The 22,411-nt window shown below is 38.8% G+C and overlaps 3 protein-coding genes across 4 annotated transcripts in view; 1 reads left to right on the forward strand and 2 right to left on the reverse strand.

The window, feature by feature from the left end:
- LOC106749443 (hemicentin-1-like) overlaps window positions 1-6,871 on the forward strand; it is a 410,426-nt gene extending 403,555 nt beyond the window's left edge. The window contains exons 13-14 of the mRNA XM_014628886.1: window positions 411-601; window positions 3,579-6,871. Of these exons, the coding sequence (XP_014484372.1) occupies window positions 411-601; window positions 3,579-3,854 (467 nt within the window). The 3' untranslated portion in view covers window positions 3,855-6,871. The remainder of the gene's footprint in view (window positions 1-410; window positions 602-3,578) is intronic.
- A 473-nt stretch (window positions 6,872-7,344) lies between these two features.
- LOC106749427 lies at window positions 7,345-14,091 on the reverse strand. Its single transcript, XM_014628856.1, has 6 exons — window positions 13,937-14,091; window positions 13,599-13,700; window positions 11,828-11,938; window positions 11,605-11,763; window positions 9,920-10,091; window positions 7,345-7,460 (listed from the first exon to the last, which is right to left on the reverse strand). Exons 2-6 carry the CDS (start codon window positions 13,695-13,697, stop codon window positions 7,345-7,347), a joined length of 657 nt encoding a protein of 218 aa, XP_014484342.1. The 5' UTR covers window positions 13,698-13,700; window positions 13,937-14,091.
- A 3,065-nt stretch (window positions 14,092-17,156) lies between these two features.
- On the reverse strand, window positions 17,157-20,849 carry LOC106749442 (nucleoporin SEH1). 2 transcript variants are annotated; one of them, XM_014628885.1, is made up of 7 exons: window positions 20,699-20,849; window positions 20,348-20,596; window positions 20,081-20,237; window positions 19,735-19,996; window positions 19,098-19,331; window positions 18,729-19,007; window positions 17,157-17,347 (listed from the first exon to the last, which is right to left on the reverse strand). In XM_014628885.1, exons 2-7 carry the CDS (start codon window positions 20,456-20,458, stop codon window positions 17,170-17,172), a joined length of 1,221 nt encoding a protein of 406 aa, XP_014484371.1. In that variant the 5' UTR covers window positions 20,459-20,596; window positions 20,699-20,849; the 3' UTR covers window positions 17,157-17,169. The 2 variants fall into 2 exon arrangements, with proteins under 2 accessions (XP_014484371.1, XP_014484370.1); XM_014628884.1 differs by having other exon boundaries at window positions 20,348-20,849.
- Window positions 20,850-22,411: the final 1,562 nt, after the last annotated feature.

Genomic DNA, 22,411 nt, shown 5'->3' on the forward strand with positions numbered 1-22,411 from the left:
AGAACGAACAATTTTAATAAAAATTATTACAAAAATTGTCACAATACAAATTGTAATATGACAGAATTAATATGATAAGAAATGGGAAGCTCTTTTATCTTTTCGAATATATCTGTTCCGAATGTATCTTTCGCGAATATCATGTGATAAAAAGGAGAAATAGGAGCACGTGAGATTTATACAAATATCGCGCGAGTATTCGAAAGTACGTGTGTATGTGTTTTATTCGGGAGAAATGAAAGAGAACCTCGCCGATAAAGCTCCTTTACTACTCGCTCCTTCGCACGTTTATCAATTCTTTTCGTTTCCTTTTTTCTTTCTTTCGCCCATTTCTTACCTTTTTTCGGAACACGCTCGTAAAACTCTCGCGACATTTTCGGTTGTAAAACTTTCGCGGAATTTTTCCGCAGGAGACGAACCGTCGGAATATTTAAGGAAGAGACGTCTGGTGTCAACGATCGAGACGTCACCCTCGAGGAGTCTCTTGGAACACTCGACGGTGACTTCCATCAGCGGACATAGCAGTTACGTCGGTTACTGCACGATCCGCAACGGCATGCCACTGCACGAGTTCTCGAACTTGTCAACGAAGCACAAAAGCGTAAGTTCCGTCGCAGTCTAAGTAATGCAAACACTTCACAAATATTCCCGTAGGTGTTTGACGAAGTAACATAATAACTTGCGAATATCGATAGGCTAAAAAGGAGGCTCGAATCTTTGCGCAAGTTTCGGACTTGTGTCGAGTAATTGAACGAGAAATATCAATGTGGGATGCGGTTAGCACAAGATACAGTCGATGATAACACCCTTTTTAACGAGGGGAGAAAGTCCAAGCAAATGTTTCTGTTAACTTCCGGAACTATCAGCTCAGTCCACAAGTTCGATTCGATTTTCAATAATTGGCGTCACGTGCCTGTAATACAAGTACGCAAGTTCAAGTCGAAACTGTGGTGCTACGTTGATCCTGCAAATTCCGTCGAACTTGAAGGACCAAATGAAGAATCTCGAGATATAACGCTATATAAACTATTGCCCTTGTTAATACAAATGGGTATTTACTGCCGTTTTCTCCATGTTGAATCTAAAACTCTCCTTTCATAATTATTTAATATTCCATTATCTCAATATTCCTGCATTTAATCTTTATTGATATATAATTTCAGTCAGCAGCACATATATATTATATTATATTTACATACATTATATTATATTTACATATATATTATATTACATTTACATAGTTGAGTGAGAAATTATAACATAGATGTAACGTAACTGATGTTCCGCGTTTATTGAAATATTAATTATACAACTTAATCAGCTGCAAACAATATGAGATAAGGAAATATTAAATAATCAAATAAAGATTGGCGAATGCAGGCAAATGAATAAAAGAAATAATAATTTATTCTCATCCCTTCTAATTTTTATTTCTTTTCTATTCTTTCGCGTGTGAAGATTCGAATTTGAAGCTCTTAAGAGAATTGATTTGAAGCTGTAAAGGAAAAGAAAACAATTTATGTGTCCAATAATATTGTGTGTTTACGAATAGAAATTTAAATTTGGATTCCGTATGATAACAATATTAAATAGAAAAATGCTAGCAGATATAAACAAGAATGTAAACAAGATTGCATTTGTGATGCAAGGAGCATTATTAAATGTAAAAGCCAGCATTTGCAAACATTAACATTTAATATTAAGGCCGGTATTCATAGTTACGAATTATATTTTAATCAATCGACGAGAACGAAAAATAACACACTGACACATGTGCTCCATGTGTACGCGTACTACTCGCCGATTCGGAATGTAATGAAAGCACTCGGAAAAGCGTACGACATGAGAGAATACGTGTGACTTCCCTGAAGATCCGGACTCTCTTGGTTGTTGTGATCACTCGGCCTTCATATATTTAGCAACGACAGTTGACAATTGATATATTTCTAGCATCAAAAATAAACATATAATATAGAGATGAATAGAAATCAAATTTATTATTTCACTTAATTATATTTCCATTAATTATATTTGCTTATTAATTTTTGTTGATGAGTTTATATTTCTTGCCTAACGTTTTTATATCATTATACGACGCGTATTTTTCTATTTCGAGTAGTACATCATATTTTATGGCTCCTGTCTCCCCGCCATCTTGATTAATGATATCAGAAAAGCGAGAAAACGTACGCCCAAAATTTTTGCGGAATATATCAACATAAAAAGTTATGTTCATAAAATGATACATATTTGTAAAATATTCCGAAAATTCTTTTTACTTTAATAATATAAATAGTTAAGAATCAATAGATTAATTAACATGACAAAATTATAAAGAAAATTAGGCTAAGATGAAAGATTTCTTATTATGTTAATTTTACGGTTATTTATTAATTGTTCGAATAAAACGAAAATTACCGGAATATTTTACAAATGTGCTCAATCGATTACAAGTGTAATTTCAGTTACAGTTGTAGTTAACTTAGAGATTTTTTAACATATTTTTTTACTTTCATATATTTCTCATGAATTTTTGGCGCGCGTTTACATGTTAACGCTATCCAACAAGACAACTGCAGCAAAGAACTATGAGCTTTACCAAAAAATTATGGACCAGGAGCTTTAGCAAAATATATTTAATCGGCTCTTGACATATTTAATCGGACTCTTGACATCGCGTTAATTAATGCCTATTTTCTCCAATCCAATCGTATCTACGCGAGTTGTGTCATGATGGGACAGCCAGGTCCAGGATACTGGATCGAAAAGTCAGGACAGAGAATACAGCACGCGAACAACGATACATCATATATTTCCAAATATATTAAGCGGTACGATGGTGCCATGACACCGATAAATAATAAACACATATTTCATATATATGCATATCTCCAACGACAAAAATAAACATATAATATGGAGATGAAGAGAAATCAAATTTATTTCGCTTATCCATTAATTACATTTGCTTATTAATTTTTGTTGGATTATGTAATATTTGCTTATCATATATGTTTTATGTGCAGTTAAATTATTCAGTTAATATATTGTTTATTGAAATTAAGAATAAAGATGAAATGCAGGTACAAGATTAAAATAATCGGATATTAAATATTTTTGAAATAAGCCTTTTCAGCGTTGAGAAAATGTTATCACTTATTGAATCAAAGTGGAACAATGTAATTTGTACAGTGCCCTCCAAGTTGTAGAATTTTTATATTAAATTTATAAGTTTGTAGAAAAAATTTGTAGAATTATTATGTGACGAAATCGATTTCGACTCGGGGCAATACTGTCCTGCTGCCAAAATGTGGACAAAATATCACAAAGAACAACAAAAATTCCTCGGTTGACGACTAATTGATTCCCGTGGAATACAATAAAGTGGAAATTCGAGCAAGAAAAAAATCGAATCAAACTTTTGACTGATCCAATATAATTATTCTATTTTCTCCATACCATTACACCATCAAGCATCGATAGTCGTTCGTTTATTCGTCCGTTTATTCGCTCGTCCGTTAGTAGATCGAGCACGATGGCCAATGGCAGGCGGAAGTATGATGAGTGACGCGTTACAGTTTCAGCCGATGGTGGGCGACGTGTACGAGAGCGGTGTTTGCACTCTACCGAGGCAGCACTGGCCCAGCCAGAATATCCAGTCGATGTCGATGTCGATGAGTCCTCCGATGCTGTACGCCGGCCTGGGCGTCGTCAGTAGGACCTGCCCGAGCGGCACGTTACTGACGAAGGACTGCGAGGCGAGGATGCCCGGCCAATGTTGTCCGGTGCAGTCGCAGAAAGACGGAACGATAAGCACGCCTGTGGTGATGGCCAAGCGAGAGAGCTCCGTGTGACCCTACATCCACCACGGGCCCTGCACCATGTGCAACGTGAGCGAACTGCTGTGAGAGCCTTGTCGACCGCGAGACAGCCGCCAGTCCCGAACGACACAGATGATCTCCGAAAGATCACAGATCACTCCGAAAGATGATCGAGAGGATTCGGAGGATGCGCGACGATGTCTCTCGCGATTACGATTTTTCCTTCTAGAGGGATCTACCGAGGAACGTCCGGGATAGATTAAGGTATCGTTTGAGGGGCAAGGGGTGAGTTAAGGGGCGTCCGAGAGACTGCAGTGTCTATTAACGATCTCGATGATTAAAACTCGCAACGGCAGGAAGAGGTATTTTTCCGGTACCTGAAGAGAGGATACTCCCCGAAAAGGGATCGGGACATCCTGTGGAGACGGCATCCGGCGTGTCGTTCGGGACGCTTAGAGCGCGCACGCGCAAACCGGTTCGAGTTAGACGGGTTTTACGTTTCTCCATTCGTCAGGATTCGCGTCTCTCTGTTGAATCAAGTGCCCTTTTCACACCGAAGGACGACGAATAGCCCCGACCGGCTCTCCTCGCCGGCTTCTCTCGCGTCGGCGTCGCTAGTTTTTCGCGACCGGGCCCCCGGTGGAGCCTCGCGACGGAGCGTGTAGTAGAGAGAGAAAAAAAAGAAGGAGAGCGAGCGAGCGAGCGAGCGAGCGAGCGAGAAAAAGAGAGAGAGAGAGAGAGAGAATTTTGCGATCTGTGCGAGCGCGAGTTCGCCGTACTTGTACATACCTCGAGACGCGGAAGATATTTTGTACGAGTCGCGTATATATTAATGGTTCATTCCCACTTTTACTATGACACAACACTGTACAATTTGTCTAGTCGATGTAAGTATAAATATGTATATGCGTTAAGTCGTCGTCGGGGGGAGGCGCTGCCAGGCCAGAATAACGTACACTGAACAGGGGGGATGATAGTCGTCGCCGCGTGACGCCGCGTTCCGCGTGCACGCGATGTAATTATTTATATAACGTTGACAACGCGTAAATGGGAACTGCAAACAACGCGACGAAGTTCTCTCGCACACAAAGACGACGAGGAGAGGGTGAAAGAGAGAACCGGGAGAATCGGGTTGTCAGAGACATATCGTTTGTATCTCCATCCGTGGGAAATCGAGTCGTGGGCGACGGGCGCACGAAGATCACGAGGTCGGAGTAACGAGGCGATGATGGAGAGAGTGAGAGAAAATGTGTGTGTGGATGTGTGTATGTGTGTAAGAAAGGGAGAGAGAAAGAAGAAAGAGGAATAGATAAAAATCCCCTATCGTTGTCGTCAGTCTGCAGTATTCTGGATTACAACGTAAGATTAAGTATCTCTTGTACAATGTATAAAGTAACGACTTCTTTCGAAGTAAATGTACCGAGTACGATGAACGTTGTTTTTCAAAGTCTTGATCTTATTCTAGAAAACGAGAAAGGAAGAGAGAGAGAGAGAGAGAGAGAGAGAGAATGAAAGTGAGGACTGCTGATCAGGGTGTTCCTCGAAACGTATGGTGCATAATCGCGATAGCACTTCTAATTACTGCCTGTTTCGACGCTTTGTGAATCTCGTTGGTACTTCATTCGGAGGTTACCGCTCCTAGCCTCTCTTTGTACTATATAGCTTTAAAAGGGTCGTCGAAGGACGCCTCGTCATATCCTCCGTACGATGCAGGGATAATATCGTCGTCGTTGTCGACGGTGGCCGGTGGCAGTGGCGGCGCAGTTTCCGCTCCCGGTCGCCGGTCGATCCGCGAGAGAGGTAAGGTGAAAATTGGATGTATAGCTTCCCTCTCAATATATCAAGAGGAGTCAACTGCTGGCCGGTGGCATTTAACGTGTAATTACACTCATTACACGCGCAAGACGCGCCTCCAATCTCACCACTTCGCGCGAGGAACGATAATCCGTGTTTTTTCGCCGCGCTCGACCCGCGCGAGTTGATTTTCGCGTGCGGGACTGCACTCCGGGGCGCGCAATCGCGAGGATTTTGCGTGAGAAATAGAGCGTACTTCATCCGATATGGCTGGACGCGCGTAACGCGACAAAGAGAAAAAGAGGAGGAAAGGGACAAAGAAAGAAAGAGAGAGAGAGAGAGAGAAAGAGAGATCGTCATATTTTTACACTCGTGTGTTATACATCCCGTTTTTTGTTCTTTGCCCGGTGTTACAGCGCACCGTGAAGCGACAGTTTATCGATTTATTCAAATGAATATGGGATAGAAACTCGAGGCAAAACTGTCTCTTGATTTTCACCGAAGAATCTCGCCGCGATGCTTCTCGCGTCATCGTTAAGTTTTGAACGTCCCTTTACGTCAATCAGTGAATTTAATCTTCAAATGGAGCCCACTTCGATTCTATTGCTTTCTCCCTTCCTTTCTCTCTGTCTCTTTCTCTTCTACACGCCGAAGTCAACGTTTCGTCGAAATGGCATATATATTTGTGTATCAAATGAAAATTTCGCGTAAATTGACCAATAGACGAAATGTAGGTTGTGACTGTTTTCAGTCGTCGCAGTTTGTTATACGCGAATATCGAGAAAGAGAGAGAGAGAGAGAGAGAGAGAGAGAGAGAGAGAAAGAGAGAGAGGGACGAGTCCTGCACGCGAAGGCGAGGCGTACGCGTCCGCGTTTCTACGCCCCCGTCCGAGGGAAACGATGGACGACTGTGGATACTTAGCGAATTATTCGATGTTTAAGGAACGTAGAAAACGGTGAATCGCGTTTTTACGAGCCGTAATGTATCTCGAGGGATTTCTAGGCGGATGCGAATTGTTTCCTCGATCGCTAGGCATTACATTACGTCATCCGTGCGTGCGAGGTCCCGCTTATCGGAAGGAGAGATGAGTCACTAACCGTTATGATTATTATTATTCTCATTATTATTATTGCCATTAATGGAATTGATGTCGGAAACAGATTGTACTGAGTGTACTGTGCTGTGTCGAGAGGAGAATTTTTAGCGATCCCTTGAAAGGGCCGATTCACACGCATTCCCCCGCTCCTCCCGCCCGCCCGCCCGCCTCCTTATTATAACTTTTGCACGCATAGAGAGAGACTGTAAGTGTACGCGGTGTACTACGACAATGAGGTCCCGCTGAAATCCGACGAAAGAAAGGGAGAAAAGAAATAAATAAAGCGAGAAACGCCACGAGAGAACAAACAGTACAATAATAAGAAAAAAAGAAACAAACAAGCCGGAACTTCAAACTGCCAAAGTTTCTATTCTTCATTTGCGCGATCGCTCTGCTTAAAGCATGTGTGTACTTTTTAATAACGAAACGAAAACATTTCTAACGATACGTTTCGACGATTGCGTGTCATATTCGCGACACCGAGGACGATTCACGTTCGATGGCAAGAAATTTGTTCGTTACTTCACGTCACACGAAAAAGGGAGAGAGAGAAAGAGAGAGAGAGGCCGATCGTTTCTTTCTCCATCGCAACAATTTGAGGACGATCGCCGATCTCTTCGAAGCGCGCGTGTTTACTTCTCGTTGTCGAGATGACACTGCAACTCTTCGAACAAAATTATCCGATGGCCCCGTTCGTCGAACACGTCGCGCGGCACAAGACTACACGGCGGTGGCCAGACGTTGTTATCTGTGGGAAGTAACATTGAAATGTTTACACCTGCCAAGAAATACCGGAGGAAGGGAATCACCGAGCAGAATCCGAGCGGATTCCTCGATCGCGAGTAACTGTTGCGCACGCATTACCGCCCCGTAATGTGTTATAATAAATAACGATCGAACCTGACCAGCCGCCGCTTGAGCGAGACAGCATTGAAGTTTGTATATGTACTTAGTTTAGAACTGTCTCCGACACACGAGTCTCATGTACCCTCCCCATACCAGAACGTTTTTTTGATATTGTAAATATTCTGAAATAAATAATCGTTTTTATTCATGCGACGAGCATTATTGCGACCTCGATCCGATCGCGGCGTCATCAACTTTCGAGAAATGACTGCCGAAATTCGATGAAGCGTGTATTCGTGACAAGTGAGAATTTTCCAACTTAAAGGCATTTGGAAGTTTTCACCTTTCACTAGACGCGGAAAAATTCATGATTTATTTCCTACGTAGACAAAAAACTCAATTCCTGCAATTGAACAGGGACCAGGTGAAAACTTGGTGACAAGAGGTGAAAACTCGGCGATGAGAAATGATGTCTCTGTTACTGCGACTAAGCACATTCGTGTGAACATTCAGCTGCGCGAAAACTCGGGTGAGACAGCTGAGAGCAATTGACTGAACGGAAACTTCCTCCTACAAGAATCTTCCTGTTTCCGCAACCGAATTTTCGTCTGATCCCCAGGCAATGGAAAATTCAGTTACGCCAACGAAATCGGACTTCAAAATAAAATTCTGATAAAAGACAAAGATAAAATATAAGGCCATGATGAATCAAGTGCGAATGTTCTAGTGCCATTTTAAATATTGATAATGTCATTATTAATATTATTGTGGGAGGGTAAAATTGTCCATCATGTGTATTGCGAACGTGTTGAATTTTTTCGGACAAATTAACTCGACGACAGCCTTTCATATATGAACCGACCTCTGAATTCTAGTAACACTTGTTAATAACACGTTCGTTGCCACGCTCTTCGGGCATATTTTCTTCTACGTGCTCTCCACTTTATTCACAAGCCAAGGGTCCAAATTAATATGCTTATACTACAGATTGACTCGTGCTTCGTACAGAAAGTCGGTAATCGATATATATTCGTAGTTGGTTTATGAAGCTCACATACCGACTACGAGTATACTCGTAATTGGCAGCGCACGTATTAATTTAAAATCCCCTGAAAAACTTTTACCCAATTGTTAATTAAATTAGTAAGCAATTTAATTACTCTAATTATTATGTTGCGAAAAATACGGTACCAAAGAAAGTCGTATCTGAACCTCCCCGCTAATCGAGCGGAACGCCATATCAATTTGGTCACCAATTTGGAAGCCTCGATAATATTTCTCGCAACAATCAGTATTTACAAATTTGTATGGATGTACATATAAGAATAAATTAAGACCTCTGAATTCTCTTTATAGCTGTCCTTTGATCAGAAGCAAAAAATCATATATCAAAATATGTACGAATATCATATATCAAAATATATATGGATATCATATATCATAATCATATATCAAAATATATACGGATATTTTTACAAGTGTGCCGAACCGATCATGAGAATTATTTTGTACGTATATTCTTTTATCTCCACGTATATCGCAATATATTTTAGCATACAATTGCTCGTTTCTGACATTATCAAACAAGGACAGACAAAGCGAGAACACAGGAATCTTAAGCATATTCTTCCGTTCATGCATGTAAATTGTATGCGTTGACATTATTAATATTTAAAATAGCATTATAATACATATTCGTACTTGGCTCCTCATGACCAACAAAATTGGTTTTCTCGTATGGTCAATGATAATTAACCTTTGCAGGAATATTAATGCATATAGTAAATACCCGATGAAAACATCCACGTGCAATTGACGTGAAATCCACGTAAGAAAGTAGATTCCACGTTAATTCCATGTCGATCCCACAGATGTTCTCACGGGGTATCCATGAAGTGATTACAGAATTCAACAAGAGAAAGAGAGATTTCGTCACATGATTGACAGATCACTCTCTTATACGGATAAAAACTTGGTTCTTGCAACCGAAGAGGGATCAGAGATGAAGACTCGATGATAAAAAATAATATCTCTGTCATCACGGATGGAGAATATTCGTGTAAACATTTTGCTGCATTAAAACTCGATCGAAATAATTGATAATAATTGATCAAGCCAATATTTCCTACATGAATCTTTCTGTTCCTACAACCGAGTTTTTGTCTGGTCCCCGAGGCAATGGAAGATTCAGTTGCACCAACGGAATTGTTTTTCCCGTGTACAAATTAAATAATTTTCTTCGGATTTTAATAGATTCATCTCTGAAGAGGGTAAATTCATCATCGATACCAGATTTCGAAGCTTATCGATTACGTTTCAAGTCTAGAGGGACGTAAATTTGCATATGTAATTATTTCTTACCGTCCCAAAACTCGCTCAGCGATGTGTCCGAGTATATTTGCAAGCGATCCTCCACAGTCTCGAGAACGGGCGACTCCACGTGCAAGAGAAACTCGAAAATCGTACTTTCCGGCAAGTATTGAGTCACCTCCCTGCCTCCCAAGCCAAGGAACACGTCCTGAACGTTGATCGACTGTAAAATTGAATGAAACCGCGTCACGAAATCAAGCGAGAGAGGGATTCTCACGCGGTCTTCCTTCGATATTGTATCGAGAATCCGTCGAAAGAGAATCCCTTGAAGCTTCGTCGGAGCTTCATTCGACGATAGTTCGCGATCCTCCAGACTTCTTTTCGGTTGCTTCATTTAGTTTCCGGATTCATGACGAGGAAACTAATCCATGAAAGATGCAACACTAATCCGGAAGCCAAATTAAGGTTCTTATCTTTTCACTGCAGCCATCTTGATTAATGACGTCAGAAACAAGAAAACGTATGTGCAGCATTTTGGAGGAATAAAAAGATATATCCATAAAATGACAATTATAGTCGATTGAGCAGATCTGTAAAATAGTTCCAAAATTTTACTTTTGCTCTGACAATCAATAAATTATTTTGTATTTCAACGTACTTCGCAAGAATTTTAGGAATGCGCTTTCTCGTTTATGACGTCATTAAACAAGACATCTGTAGTGCAAGATTAAGAGCCTTAAGAACGTAACACCCATATCTCAAAATAATAAAAAAATTGTAAAAAAATTACAAATTGATCTACATTGCATTTAAAAATGCACCAAAAATTTGATAATAATATAGAAACTGAATCAAAAGATATTCTACTTTAAGAAGATTGTAAGGTGAGATGAGTATGATAAGAATTCGGTGAAACTTACACTGCGTATACATTAAAATATTATCTAACTGCTTATGCAATTAGAAAGAGGTTAATAATTTGAGATAACTAAAGTTGACACTTTTTATACGTGTTCCTTGAGACTAGCTATTTTTAAGTTCTATTTTTAATAATAATAAATTTAATAATAAATCTTCTAAACTAAAATAAGATTTTGATGAAAAACTACTATGAAATTAAAAACTATAATATGCAGATATTCCCGGCAGAGTCAAAAATTTTTATACGTTAGTTTCCTCTCGGCAGGCGATGGGAAACCACCGAGAGTATCCTTGACAAGAGAATTGTAGATTCTATATAGCTGTGTATAATCAGCGTGTGCGCTAGAGGTATTGGAGATAGTTCACCACGTTTGGCCACAGGCAATAGAATTGAGGAGAATAGAAATATTATACATACACTTCAAAATTATTAACTATTTTGTTTTGAAAATACAGCGGAGTGTAAAATTTATAACACACACACACACACACACACACACACACATACATGCACGCACGCACACGCACGCACGCACACACACGCAGCACACACACGCACACGCACACACACACAACATACACACACACACACACATACATATGTCTATCTCAACTTTGTTGTAAATTAATATTTATTATTCAGGTAGCGAAATAAATATATAGAAACATAATTTTGCTTAATAAATGCTAAACTTATGAGTCCTTAATACGCTAATGAAAATGATACTAATAGGTAATATATTTTTAAGCATATCTCCATACCACGGAAGTGTGAAATGTCGGATTTTCTTTCGCTTTTTGTAAATTTCACGAACCTTCTGGCGCACGGTATTCGCTATATACTCGCATAATATGTACACCTTAGTCAAGCAGTTTATCACTTGTTTCTGAATATATTCCAGATCGTAACCTTCCAACGTTTCCAGCAATGTGGGTGGTATCGTATACACGTGACACCATTCGCTAAAGAATTTCTGCAAGCATAATTTAATTATGTATGATTATACTGGATAACATGTACCACGTCGGATCACTGACTTGATGAACGTGATGGTACGAAGATAGAGGAATCGCTCTCCCAAATTCGCATTCGTCATTCTTCGTGGAGTACATCAACTCGTAATGCTTGTAAATAATATCCTCCCATGCCTATTAAGAATACAGATTTCAGTTTCGATATCTGCATTTCGCATTTTGTAAATAAATGGCCGAGTACTATGAGGAAAAATTCGGCATGAAAATTAGACCAAGTTGAGAAGTAAAGCGTTATTTGTCACGTATCGTCGTTGCCGTTACTTTTTTCAGTAACAACTTGATAACATTTTTTTTACTAGCAATGTTAATAGTAACACAATTTTTGGGTAATGGGAACAAATATAATTGTTACTTTTGTTGTTATTTTGCACACATATATTATATACATGTATATTAAATGAACAGAAACGAATCCAAAAACAAAAATCTTCCAAATTTAGTGAAGAAATTAACGAAAATTGTAATGATTCCTTACTTTCCGTCTGACGGTAACGAGTTACTTATTTTCAATAGATAACGAATGACGGTAATGCGTTACTTTTTAAAAATTACTTTTTAAAACTTTCCAAATCCTGGACGGAAAAGAAATATAGTTGAATTGACTTGATAACGAACAAACTAAATGTGTTTTGGTTGAAGGAGGCAAGAGAGATTTGTAATTTTTGTGAACTAAATTCGTTTCTTATAACCATAGAAATTTTATTTATTCTAACCAAAATCGATTCGATTATTGTCATGTTAATTCAACCAAACTTTTTCTCCATGTAGATTAGATTATTTATAATATTAATACTAATAATATTTCGAAGACTGAATTAATGATTTATCATGATATACAGGGTCCGTCACTAAAATCCGGACAAACTTAAATTTGAATTTCCTGTTTCATTTGATTTCGGCGGTAAGTCGATTTTGACGTTCGGGCAAGTCAGATTTGTAGTAAGCGTGCATAACCTCAAAATGTCCGAGCAGATAAAATCGAGTGCGGAGTATAACCGAAGAGTGATAACTGAAGACCTTCGCGCTAGACGTTCGCAGACCGAAATTATTCGGTTTTTCGGGTACCCGAGATCGACCGTATATGATGTTGCGGCTAAATATAATAGCTAGGACGAAATTTCCGGCCTCTGCTCACGTCTTAGGCGTCGTCTGCAGTGAGGTCACGTCATGCCGCCACATTTCTTTCAAAAAAAAGAAACCATTACAAAAGAAGTTTATTTACGCGTTTTGACAAGAGTAGTGAAGCCGTGGATAGATACCGTGGCCGCCGGGAGACCGTACGTCTTCCAGCAAGACAGCGCGCCGGCGCACACAAGTCACTTAGTTCAAAATTGGCTGTCGGATAATGTGGACATGTTTTGGTCGAAGGAATTCTGGCCTCCGAACAAACCAGATTTGAATCCGTTGGACTACTACTTGTGGAGCGTTATTGAATGAGTGACCAACAAGTCGAGACATTCCAACGTGACATCTCTCCAGGCCGCTTTCAAAGCGGCATTCGTCAATATGGACAAGGACATGTTGCAAAAAGAGTACCAGCGCTTCAGAGTGAGGATCGAAACAGTCATCGAAGCAAAAGGGGGTTATATAGAATAATTTTACTCTAAAAGGATACTACTAGTGATGTACAAAAAATTTGTTTGTAATTTTTACATTTTAACGAATAGAATTTTGTTTAAACAAATTGTTTATTTTGTTCGGATTTTGGTGGCGGACTCTGTATTTCTATGACAGAGTAATGTAAACATTACGCAAATGTAGAATGCTCAAATACCTCTAACACGTGGACGTAACACATCGGATAAACGAGGAACAATCCTGTGATAGACATGTCGCCGTAATCCATACGTAGATCTTGTATAATATTTTCCATTCTCTATAAAACGAAATACAGAAATTGTACAAGGAATAAGTCGATCTTAATTGTGACTCACAATGAGAAAATTTTCATATTGCGTCATGATATTTGGTTCTTCCTGTGAAATAATCTTAGAATCTCACAATTACTTATTCTCTCGAAAAATATGATAAATCCTTTATGAAGATTACGTTTCACTCACGATTGAAAGTCTATGCGAAAATACGACGCAGGTAACTCACGATAACACCCACCTTCGACAAAACTCCATGATCTCCATGGTATTCCCCGACGTAAATGACTCGCGTAACGTAAGTTTCCTGAAAATGGAAAGACGAGACGCGATGTATTCGCTACGACCTGAAAAAGAAAGAGACTCGAACGAACCTCCCTGGGGAGTTTAATAGCTCTTCAATATCATACTTCCGTGTGCATGTCGCTAAGTTTGTATCGCATACTGACTTAAAAAAGAACGCACACTGACTTAAAAAAAAGATATGTGCACATTGAAAAAAAAATCGGTGGAATTAATAAAATTTTGCTTAAAATAGTTGTCCGTAAATGCTATATTTATCAGGGGCGATATTAAGGGAACTCTAAATAAGTTAATTATTTATTGAAAAAAAATACTTTTCTACAGCTTTATTTAACTATCTAAGTAATAAATGTTAATTTTGAACACGCGAAATTAAAACAAATATATACACAATATTACAAACATGGAGATATTACTTATTTCTTATTTTTTTGTTTTTCAATGCTTTATTTATTCATCAGTTAAGCTAATATAGATGTACACATAATAGAAAGTGGTATATAAATATTTAAATGTGTATATATATACACATAGTTTTTGCCTGAGTAATCAAAAGTCAATATTTTGATTAAAATGATGATGTAATAAATAAGTATTTCTGAAAACAAACATATTTTAAACATATTGTGCTGTTACAATGGCATCACAAAAAATACATTAAATGTTACTATTACTTAGCATTCTATGTTCATTCAGTTTCTGTTTATCTGGGCATGCGGATTCCTACGTGGATTTTTAATATCCTATATTCACATGAATTCCATTGAATTTCCGTGGGAATCCGCGTGGAAATTTTTAATAGGGCTGTATATTCGTTGCAGCGATCTAGTTTTATAACATTAGAAGCAAGAAAATCTATGCCCGGAATTCTCGCGGTATATATTCAAATAAAAAGATACACATGAAACATTTGTGATTGATTCAACATACTTGTAAAATATTCTGAATATTTTCCTTTTGCTCTAACAATCAATAAATAACCGTAAAATTAACATTACAACCTTCCTTTTTAATTTATCTTTTTTCATGATTTTATAGCGTTAATTTTTCAGCTATTTATTGATTATTCGAGCAAAAAGAAAGTGTTTGAAATATTTTATGTAATATTTTAGTGTGCTGAATCGATCGATAAATGTCATTTTATGCCTTACTTTTTCATTTCACCATACACCGCATAAATTTTGGATACAGATTTCCTTGTTTCTGATGTCATAATGCAAGATGGTTGTGGCGAGTATTTTAAACGAACAAAATTTGTTAAAGCACAACATTTAATCCTGAATAAATCGTACAGTTGCTGCAATGAGTTATCAATTGATTTAATAACTACAATTTGGTCAGCAATTGTATCAATGCAATGTATTGTTGCGCCAACGCGTAATTCGTTCAATGGACACAATACTTTTTTGAATGGGAATGACCTCGGATTTTGGCGATTCAAATCGCTTTTTCCTCAGTGCACGATTTTGCCTCACGGATGATTATCCGCAAAATCTCTCGTCACGTCACCTGTCAAATTTATTCGAAGTCCGCGAAAATAGTACGATAGTCGCATGAAACTTTCATAGTTATGAACAAATCGAGTTATTTAATATTGAAATCATACTTACACGACCCGCCGCGCGAAGATTGCACCGCACCACATCTAAGAGACTTTTCCTTACTGGCTCGGTTATGATATTCATTGGCTCCTAAAATATTGATTATGCTTTACATATTTATAAGCGTTAATTCTGTAGCACGTCACTTTCGTATCGGAGATTTTCCCTCTGTGTGGGAGGAGAAAATTCGCGTGTACAATGTCCTCGTGACTGCGTTTCTCGCGTAATTGTGGCGTACTCTTTACGAAACGGCTCGGTGGAAGAACAGCGATCTGAACATATCGAGAGATTCGTTCTTCGGCGTGAAGTCTTGCTTCGAAGTTCGTATATGCAACTCATTTATCATAAACTTACCTATTTTATAAATATATAATTTCATAAACCTATATATGTCACGTGATCGCACAAGATAAAGAAGAATAACACGTTTTTCTAGCCGGAAACTGTTCGTATCCGTTTCACTCACTCTTATATTTGTGTATCATACATGATTTTTACATTATGTTACAATTTGTATACTTGATCCACGCGCAAATACAACTGCAAAAGAGAGACGAGAGTGTCGAGCGAAACTCACTTTACTTTCGTCGTTCGTAAGTACCTCGGGTCATTGTTCCAGAGAAAATGAATCGTGTATGATAACATCAAATGATAAAGAATTGTACAATGCATAAAATTGCACAATCGGCATCATATAAGCTGTATGCATTCCCTAGATTGAAACTTTTTATTATTACCTTATTTTTAGTTTTTTACATATATATACATACATAAGGGAAACTATTATAATTAAATAGAATCATTAGAACTCGATATCAGCTAGTGATATTTCTCTAATCTTCAACTGTTATATGCGTAATATGTTTTATGTGTTATGTGTGTAAAGTTAAAATTCGTGTGTCTCTCCGTCTAAGGAATGATACAGTGCATGTAACGCCGATCGTATTGCGTGCATAACTTTGTGCCTTATATATATTCCACAGCCAGTTGTTGAAAAACGGTCGATACATGGTACAAAAGCAACGTTACTGACGCAAACTTTAATAATAATAAGAATGAAGCGAAACAGTTGGGCAACTGATCGCACCGCCACGCCCGAAAACGTCCGAAAACGCACCTACCAAAAAATACTATTCGAGGACGACGGAATCCTCGCAGACTCGCGTTATGCAAAAAGGAGTCTGATTTTAAAACGTCGATAAAAGAATATAAAGGAATCTATATAGAATCTCTAAAAAAAGAAAAAGAATAATAAAGTAAGTATTATGCCGAAAACAGCAATTATCACAATGTGCTTATCAATATGTGACGTTCAAAGAATCATTACAAGAGACCGAGCAGGAGGGGACAGTATTGAGGTCTCGATCTCACTTCTTGATTCCGCGCAGAACGGCACATTGAATGTTACTAACATGCGTTACATCGCGATACCGGGATCGAAACTGCACCCGCGCAAAGTATATCGCGAATATATCACGCTCGAATAATACTTGAAAAGATCACGCGTATTGCTGAGAGTCGCGAGCGGATCTTGTCCCTTTCTTTTTTTTTTCATCATTTCTTTTCGCAATTATTTCTTTGCTTTCGGACATTCTAAGATCGGCGGTGGTGGCGGAGTCGGCTCGCTGGGATTACCCAACCACACGGATTTACTAAAGCGACCTTTTATAACGGGCGGTTGCCACTTATTACTGCACACAACGGTGGCTGTCGGCTTCTCCGCCGTAACCGTGGCTATGCTTACAGTCCTGAAATGGTAACAAAGATTATTCAGAGGCGCGCCGAGAGAGAAAAAGAGAGAGAGAGAGAGAGAGAGAGCCGCGCGCGCCGCTAACGACGCAGCCTATAAACGTCTAAGCGAACCGAAGCGAGACCCACGCGAAGAACGTGAAAAAATGCGACGGCAAAGAAAGAACTCGTCGCGCGTGCATTCCTCCCGGATGCGAATGAGAAATAAACACCTACTACGACGACGACAATGACGAAATTCAAAAAAACCTACCGAGGGAGGAAAAAACGGAAAGGTATACGGAAGTGCGATATAGAGATATAACGTTTATTAATTGATTAAAAACAAAGTAAAGTTGTGTATGTGTGTGTGTGCGCGCGCGCGCGTGTATGTGTATTACAAATCCCTCGACCGCCATTTGCGTTGCTCGTGATGAAGTCACGACAGTGGGAGAAAATTTGTCAAAATTTCAACACTCCACGGGCCTTCTCTCTATGGTTGCGTTCGGGGAACACGCTATCAGCGCTAACGCGTCACTTTATCTTTGTCTCTCATTAAATATACGACAAGGATAGAATGACTCGCTGGCGCTGATCAGCACTAATAGCGCGCTCCCCGAACGCACCCTGTGTATCTGACTTTAAATATATCTAATTGTAATCATCACTGATAGAAAATTATAGTTAGTTTCGGCGTCAAGCATATCTTTTAACCACAAAAATAGTAAAGAGAACTATTTTTCTACTACAGTAATACTACTCAGTAATAATAACCTTACATGCACGTTGCTACTATAAAATACGTTTAGCGCCGAAACTAACTATAATTTCCTATCAGTGATATTGGATTTTAATCTTATTTAATTTTAATCAAATGTGGCTTTAACGACCGAATATATATTCGTGAAACGTATCTTCATAAGATATAGTCTCACTCAAGCAAGAATTTTGCCTTATGTAACAAACGTTCCAGAGTTTCAGAACTTCTAGAGACAAGGGCACAAGATGTTTGTGAGCTGACGAGACGTCTCTACAAGAGCGATTGCAGAACAGCGTTATATAGTGCGAAGTAACATAAGCGTTTGGTGCTTGCGACCACAACTTAGAGAACGAGTCCCACGTTAAAGCGACGCGAATTACGAAGTGATGTTGAAATTATAAAGGAGACAAGCCGAGGACGGGGGAGATCTACGGTGGAGAGGAGAGCAGGTGAATATGGCAATCTTTTATCGTAACAGAGAGTGTACACCTTGTATTTTCCATCTCTGGTACAAACGGCGCGATAAACGACACGGTAAAACGCAAAAAATAACTGGCAATTGTTTATTCTAGGAAATTGATTGGGTCCTCTAATGCCAAGGTACTTGGTTCGGGTGACTGATGGTACCCAGTTTGTAGTACCTGGTGGTAGACGGCGGCTGTTGCACGACGGCCGATGAACTCGGCGGGGTCGCCGGAGTCTCGGCGTTCTGGCCGGTGCCGTCCCCTTTGAGGACGGACACGCACTTCCAGTTGTTGTTGTAATTGTCCTTCCATAGGCGGACGCAACCGTCGTCACCGGAACTCGCTAGAATCGTTCCCATAACGTTCCAGCAAACGCGCCACACGGTACAGTAATGATCGTCGAACTGCGCCACCATGATTATTTCGTAACGCGACACGTCGCTTTGCATATTGTCCCTTAAAAGAAAAAAAGGATAACGCGCATCGATGCTGTGATTCGCCTGCGATCGTATCTTTCTCGCGCGCATTTTCAACGTTTCTACTCACTGAGTCGGCGTCAGAGTGACTATCCGCACGTCTTTCGTGGCTATAGCCAGTGTGTGATAACTTCTGCCTAAATTAGGAGCGAACGCGATGTCGTGCACGGCATCCGTAATGTTCGACAACGCCTCCGCCTTCGTCCAGCGTCTACTGCTCTCGGAATATTCGTAAATAAAGACCTTCGCTCCACTCGACGTATTCGTATCGTCACTACCCACCGCTATCATGGGTGGATGTAGCCTGAAATGTTTTTCTTGATTTTCTTACTGCACCACAAGTGATATATGTGGTATTATATTATGTCTTTACATATTAGGTTGTTCAATAAAAATTCGTGGAAACTTATGTCGAACATATACATTTCTATAGCATGTTCACTACATCAAATGTCTAATACATTTAGATCTATACTTTTCCCTTTTTATATATTTGTATCGAATGTTTTCATTTCATAAAGAATCTGTTTTTTATTGTTGCACTGGCTGCACTAACTTGCACTAGTTTCATTTTCCTCTCTTACAAAATCTCAAGAAAGAGAGGAAAAGAGAAGAACTCTTACAAGCTAGTACAGCCAGTACAGTAATAGGAAATAAACCTTAAGTATTCAATTTGACATTATCCTTTGTGCATCACGTGATAATACCTTGATAGAGATGGATTCCATGTGAGGCAACTCAACGAAAGCCTGCAATTGATATCATGTTGTAACGTCCACTGACTCAGATTCATGATATCTGGTGCCTCGTATATTCGAATAAACCCATCCGCATTGCAAGTGGCCAACAAAAGACCCAGAGTCTTTGGCGCAAATTTGACATCTGTAACGGAGGTACGTGAATCCACCAAGTTTGTTCTCTTAACCCAGTGTCTACTTCCACGTGCTCCCGATCCAGAACCTTGGCCAACTGTTGAATGAAAAGAGACATGTAGACAAAAATTGTGGTACAACAAGAGCAAACTCTCATGTCTGAGAAATTAATCCCAAGTACCAATTTCTTCCCAGACGGCGGCGGTACGATCGAACGAGCACGTAGCGAGAACCTGGCCAAATTCCGGGTGTGCCCAGGTAATTTTCCAGACCGCGCCACTATGGGCCTTCCAAGATGCGGTCAAATGCCAATTTCCATGCTCGTCTTCATCCCAAACCTGTCGTATTCCACAGTGTAGAAATATTTACAATGTATAATGCTACTTCGTTCATAAAATCGATAGCAACTCAGGTCTTTAATAATGTAAGTCATTATCGTTCACCGTACCTTAACGCACTGGTCAGTCGAGCAAGTCGCCATCCGTTGACCGTAGAAATCGTAAGCGATATCGTGTATGAGATCTTTGTGATCTGCGAGAATGCTGTGTGCCTCGAACATCGTGTTAACAATATAAATCTCACTGATATATCACTTGGTATACAGAATTCTCGTTCGTCGGGCACGTGTGGATCACACCGCGCGTTAGAGGTTATGTCATCTCCAGCGGAAATTCGTAAAAGACGAGGGCCACGTTAACTGGTCAACATAGACATTTCAATTACACGTTTACGTTTTGCTTGTTATTTCGATGTTACTGGTGTTATAGTTTCGATAATACTATAACGTTAATAAACGTACGTGGTATTTGAAATATTCGACGCCAGCATCATGTTCTCACGTCTAACCCAACCTCGACTCGAATCTGCACTTTCCAGTTGCGCTTTCTGTACTTGTTGTACCACCGAAGCTTGTCTCTTTCCCACTCTCTGCGGCCAGACCTCAAAAAGTGCGTTCAGAAATCCTCCTCTATGGATAGAGTAGATTTCATTAACCAATCATGATGAAGAAATATTTGTTCTTTCCATTTTGATTGGTCAATTAAATGCTGCTCTACCCGTCGAGTAGGATTTCTAAAAATATCCAAATTTATAACCGTCTCATGCTAAAAAACCAATGCGTCCCCTGTGTGTCGTACGGATGCGCGCATGCGTGACAAACGTCGCTGCAACAAAGAGCTTATTGTGATTTCGAACGAGATGAAAGGGACACTGTTAACCGATCGCGCGTAAAATCTCTTCGAAGTTGTTAGAAAATCGATGAAAAGTCCACGAAACGCACGCATATGTATCTAAATACGTTGAAAGTTAAATAAAATATATGCAATCTAATAACCTCGCGCACAGAGAATGAGGCAACGTGATGCGAAACGATAACGGATAGGAAGGAGAGGAATATTCGAATATCTCTGGGACGCTCTTAGAATCTTTTAAACGTTTATGTTATATGGGTAAGCATTTAAAAAAAATAGAATGGTTAAATAACTTTAAAGATACATAATCAATATATAGAAATGTGAAAAATACGGAAATATACGAAAAAATCCAATGTTACGATCGTTAAAATGCATTCGTGCGCGTCTATATATCCCAAAGGTAACACAGTTCGTTTCATATACATTCTTTAAACGTTTACATTTAAAATATACATAGATATGATATGTTCACAAACATATATTTAACACGGGCAGTACTAGCTAAAAATAATACTGTACGTCAAAGCGCGAAAAACGATTATTTCTCTATGAGTTTTTAAACGTTATGTAAATTTGAATGATATTTTCTTGCTATAGTACCAAATATATCATAAGTCATATTCGTAAACATTTAGCACAGATTTTTCGAGTTTCTTCGTGTTATATTAACATTCATTAATTCATAACGTCATTTTTTTAGTGGTGTTGTCACTGAACGACTATCTTAGAAAAACAACAAATTATTATGACAAATTACTTACTGTTATCACGATTGTTATTTCAATTCAGAATTGGGCATTTATGCATAGACAATGTAATTATGTATAATATATCATGTATGTAGACAATAAATAATTTATGAACCGTTATGAAATGGCTCTTCTCTTTCTTACATTTTATAAATCTTACTTTTATATTTTATTTCTTTTTTCACTTACACCAACAGATCTATGGGCTATCCTAAAAAATGTCTTGAGGACGTCCCTCGGATGTGCTATATTGAAAAACTCACATATAAATGACATCTGAAGTAACATCTGAATAATAACATTTATATATTAACAATATATACATCTTTTATATCATTATATAAATATTTTAAATATACGTAATGGTTATATCTAACTTAGCCTAATATAAACTATTAAAAATTAGTGAAATTATTTGGTTTAGACCAGGGGCCCGGATTGAATAAAATCGGCCCGTTTCAGTTCCGCTTCACTAAAATGTTTAATAAAGATTTTGGTTTCGGTTTTCTGAACAATGAAAGTACCAGTTTTTTAAACTGTTAAATGTAATTTAAACCGTTTAAATTACGG

Source organism: Dinoponera quadriceps, unplaced genomic scaffold, assembly GCF_001313825.1.
Source record: "Dinoponera quadriceps isolate SergipeBrazil2010 unplaced genomic scaffold, ASM131382v1 scaffold3736, whole genome shotgun sequence".
NCBI classification, from domain to species: domain Eukaryota; kingdom Metazoa; phylum Arthropoda; class Insecta; order Hymenoptera; family Formicidae; genus Dinoponera; species Dinoponera quadriceps.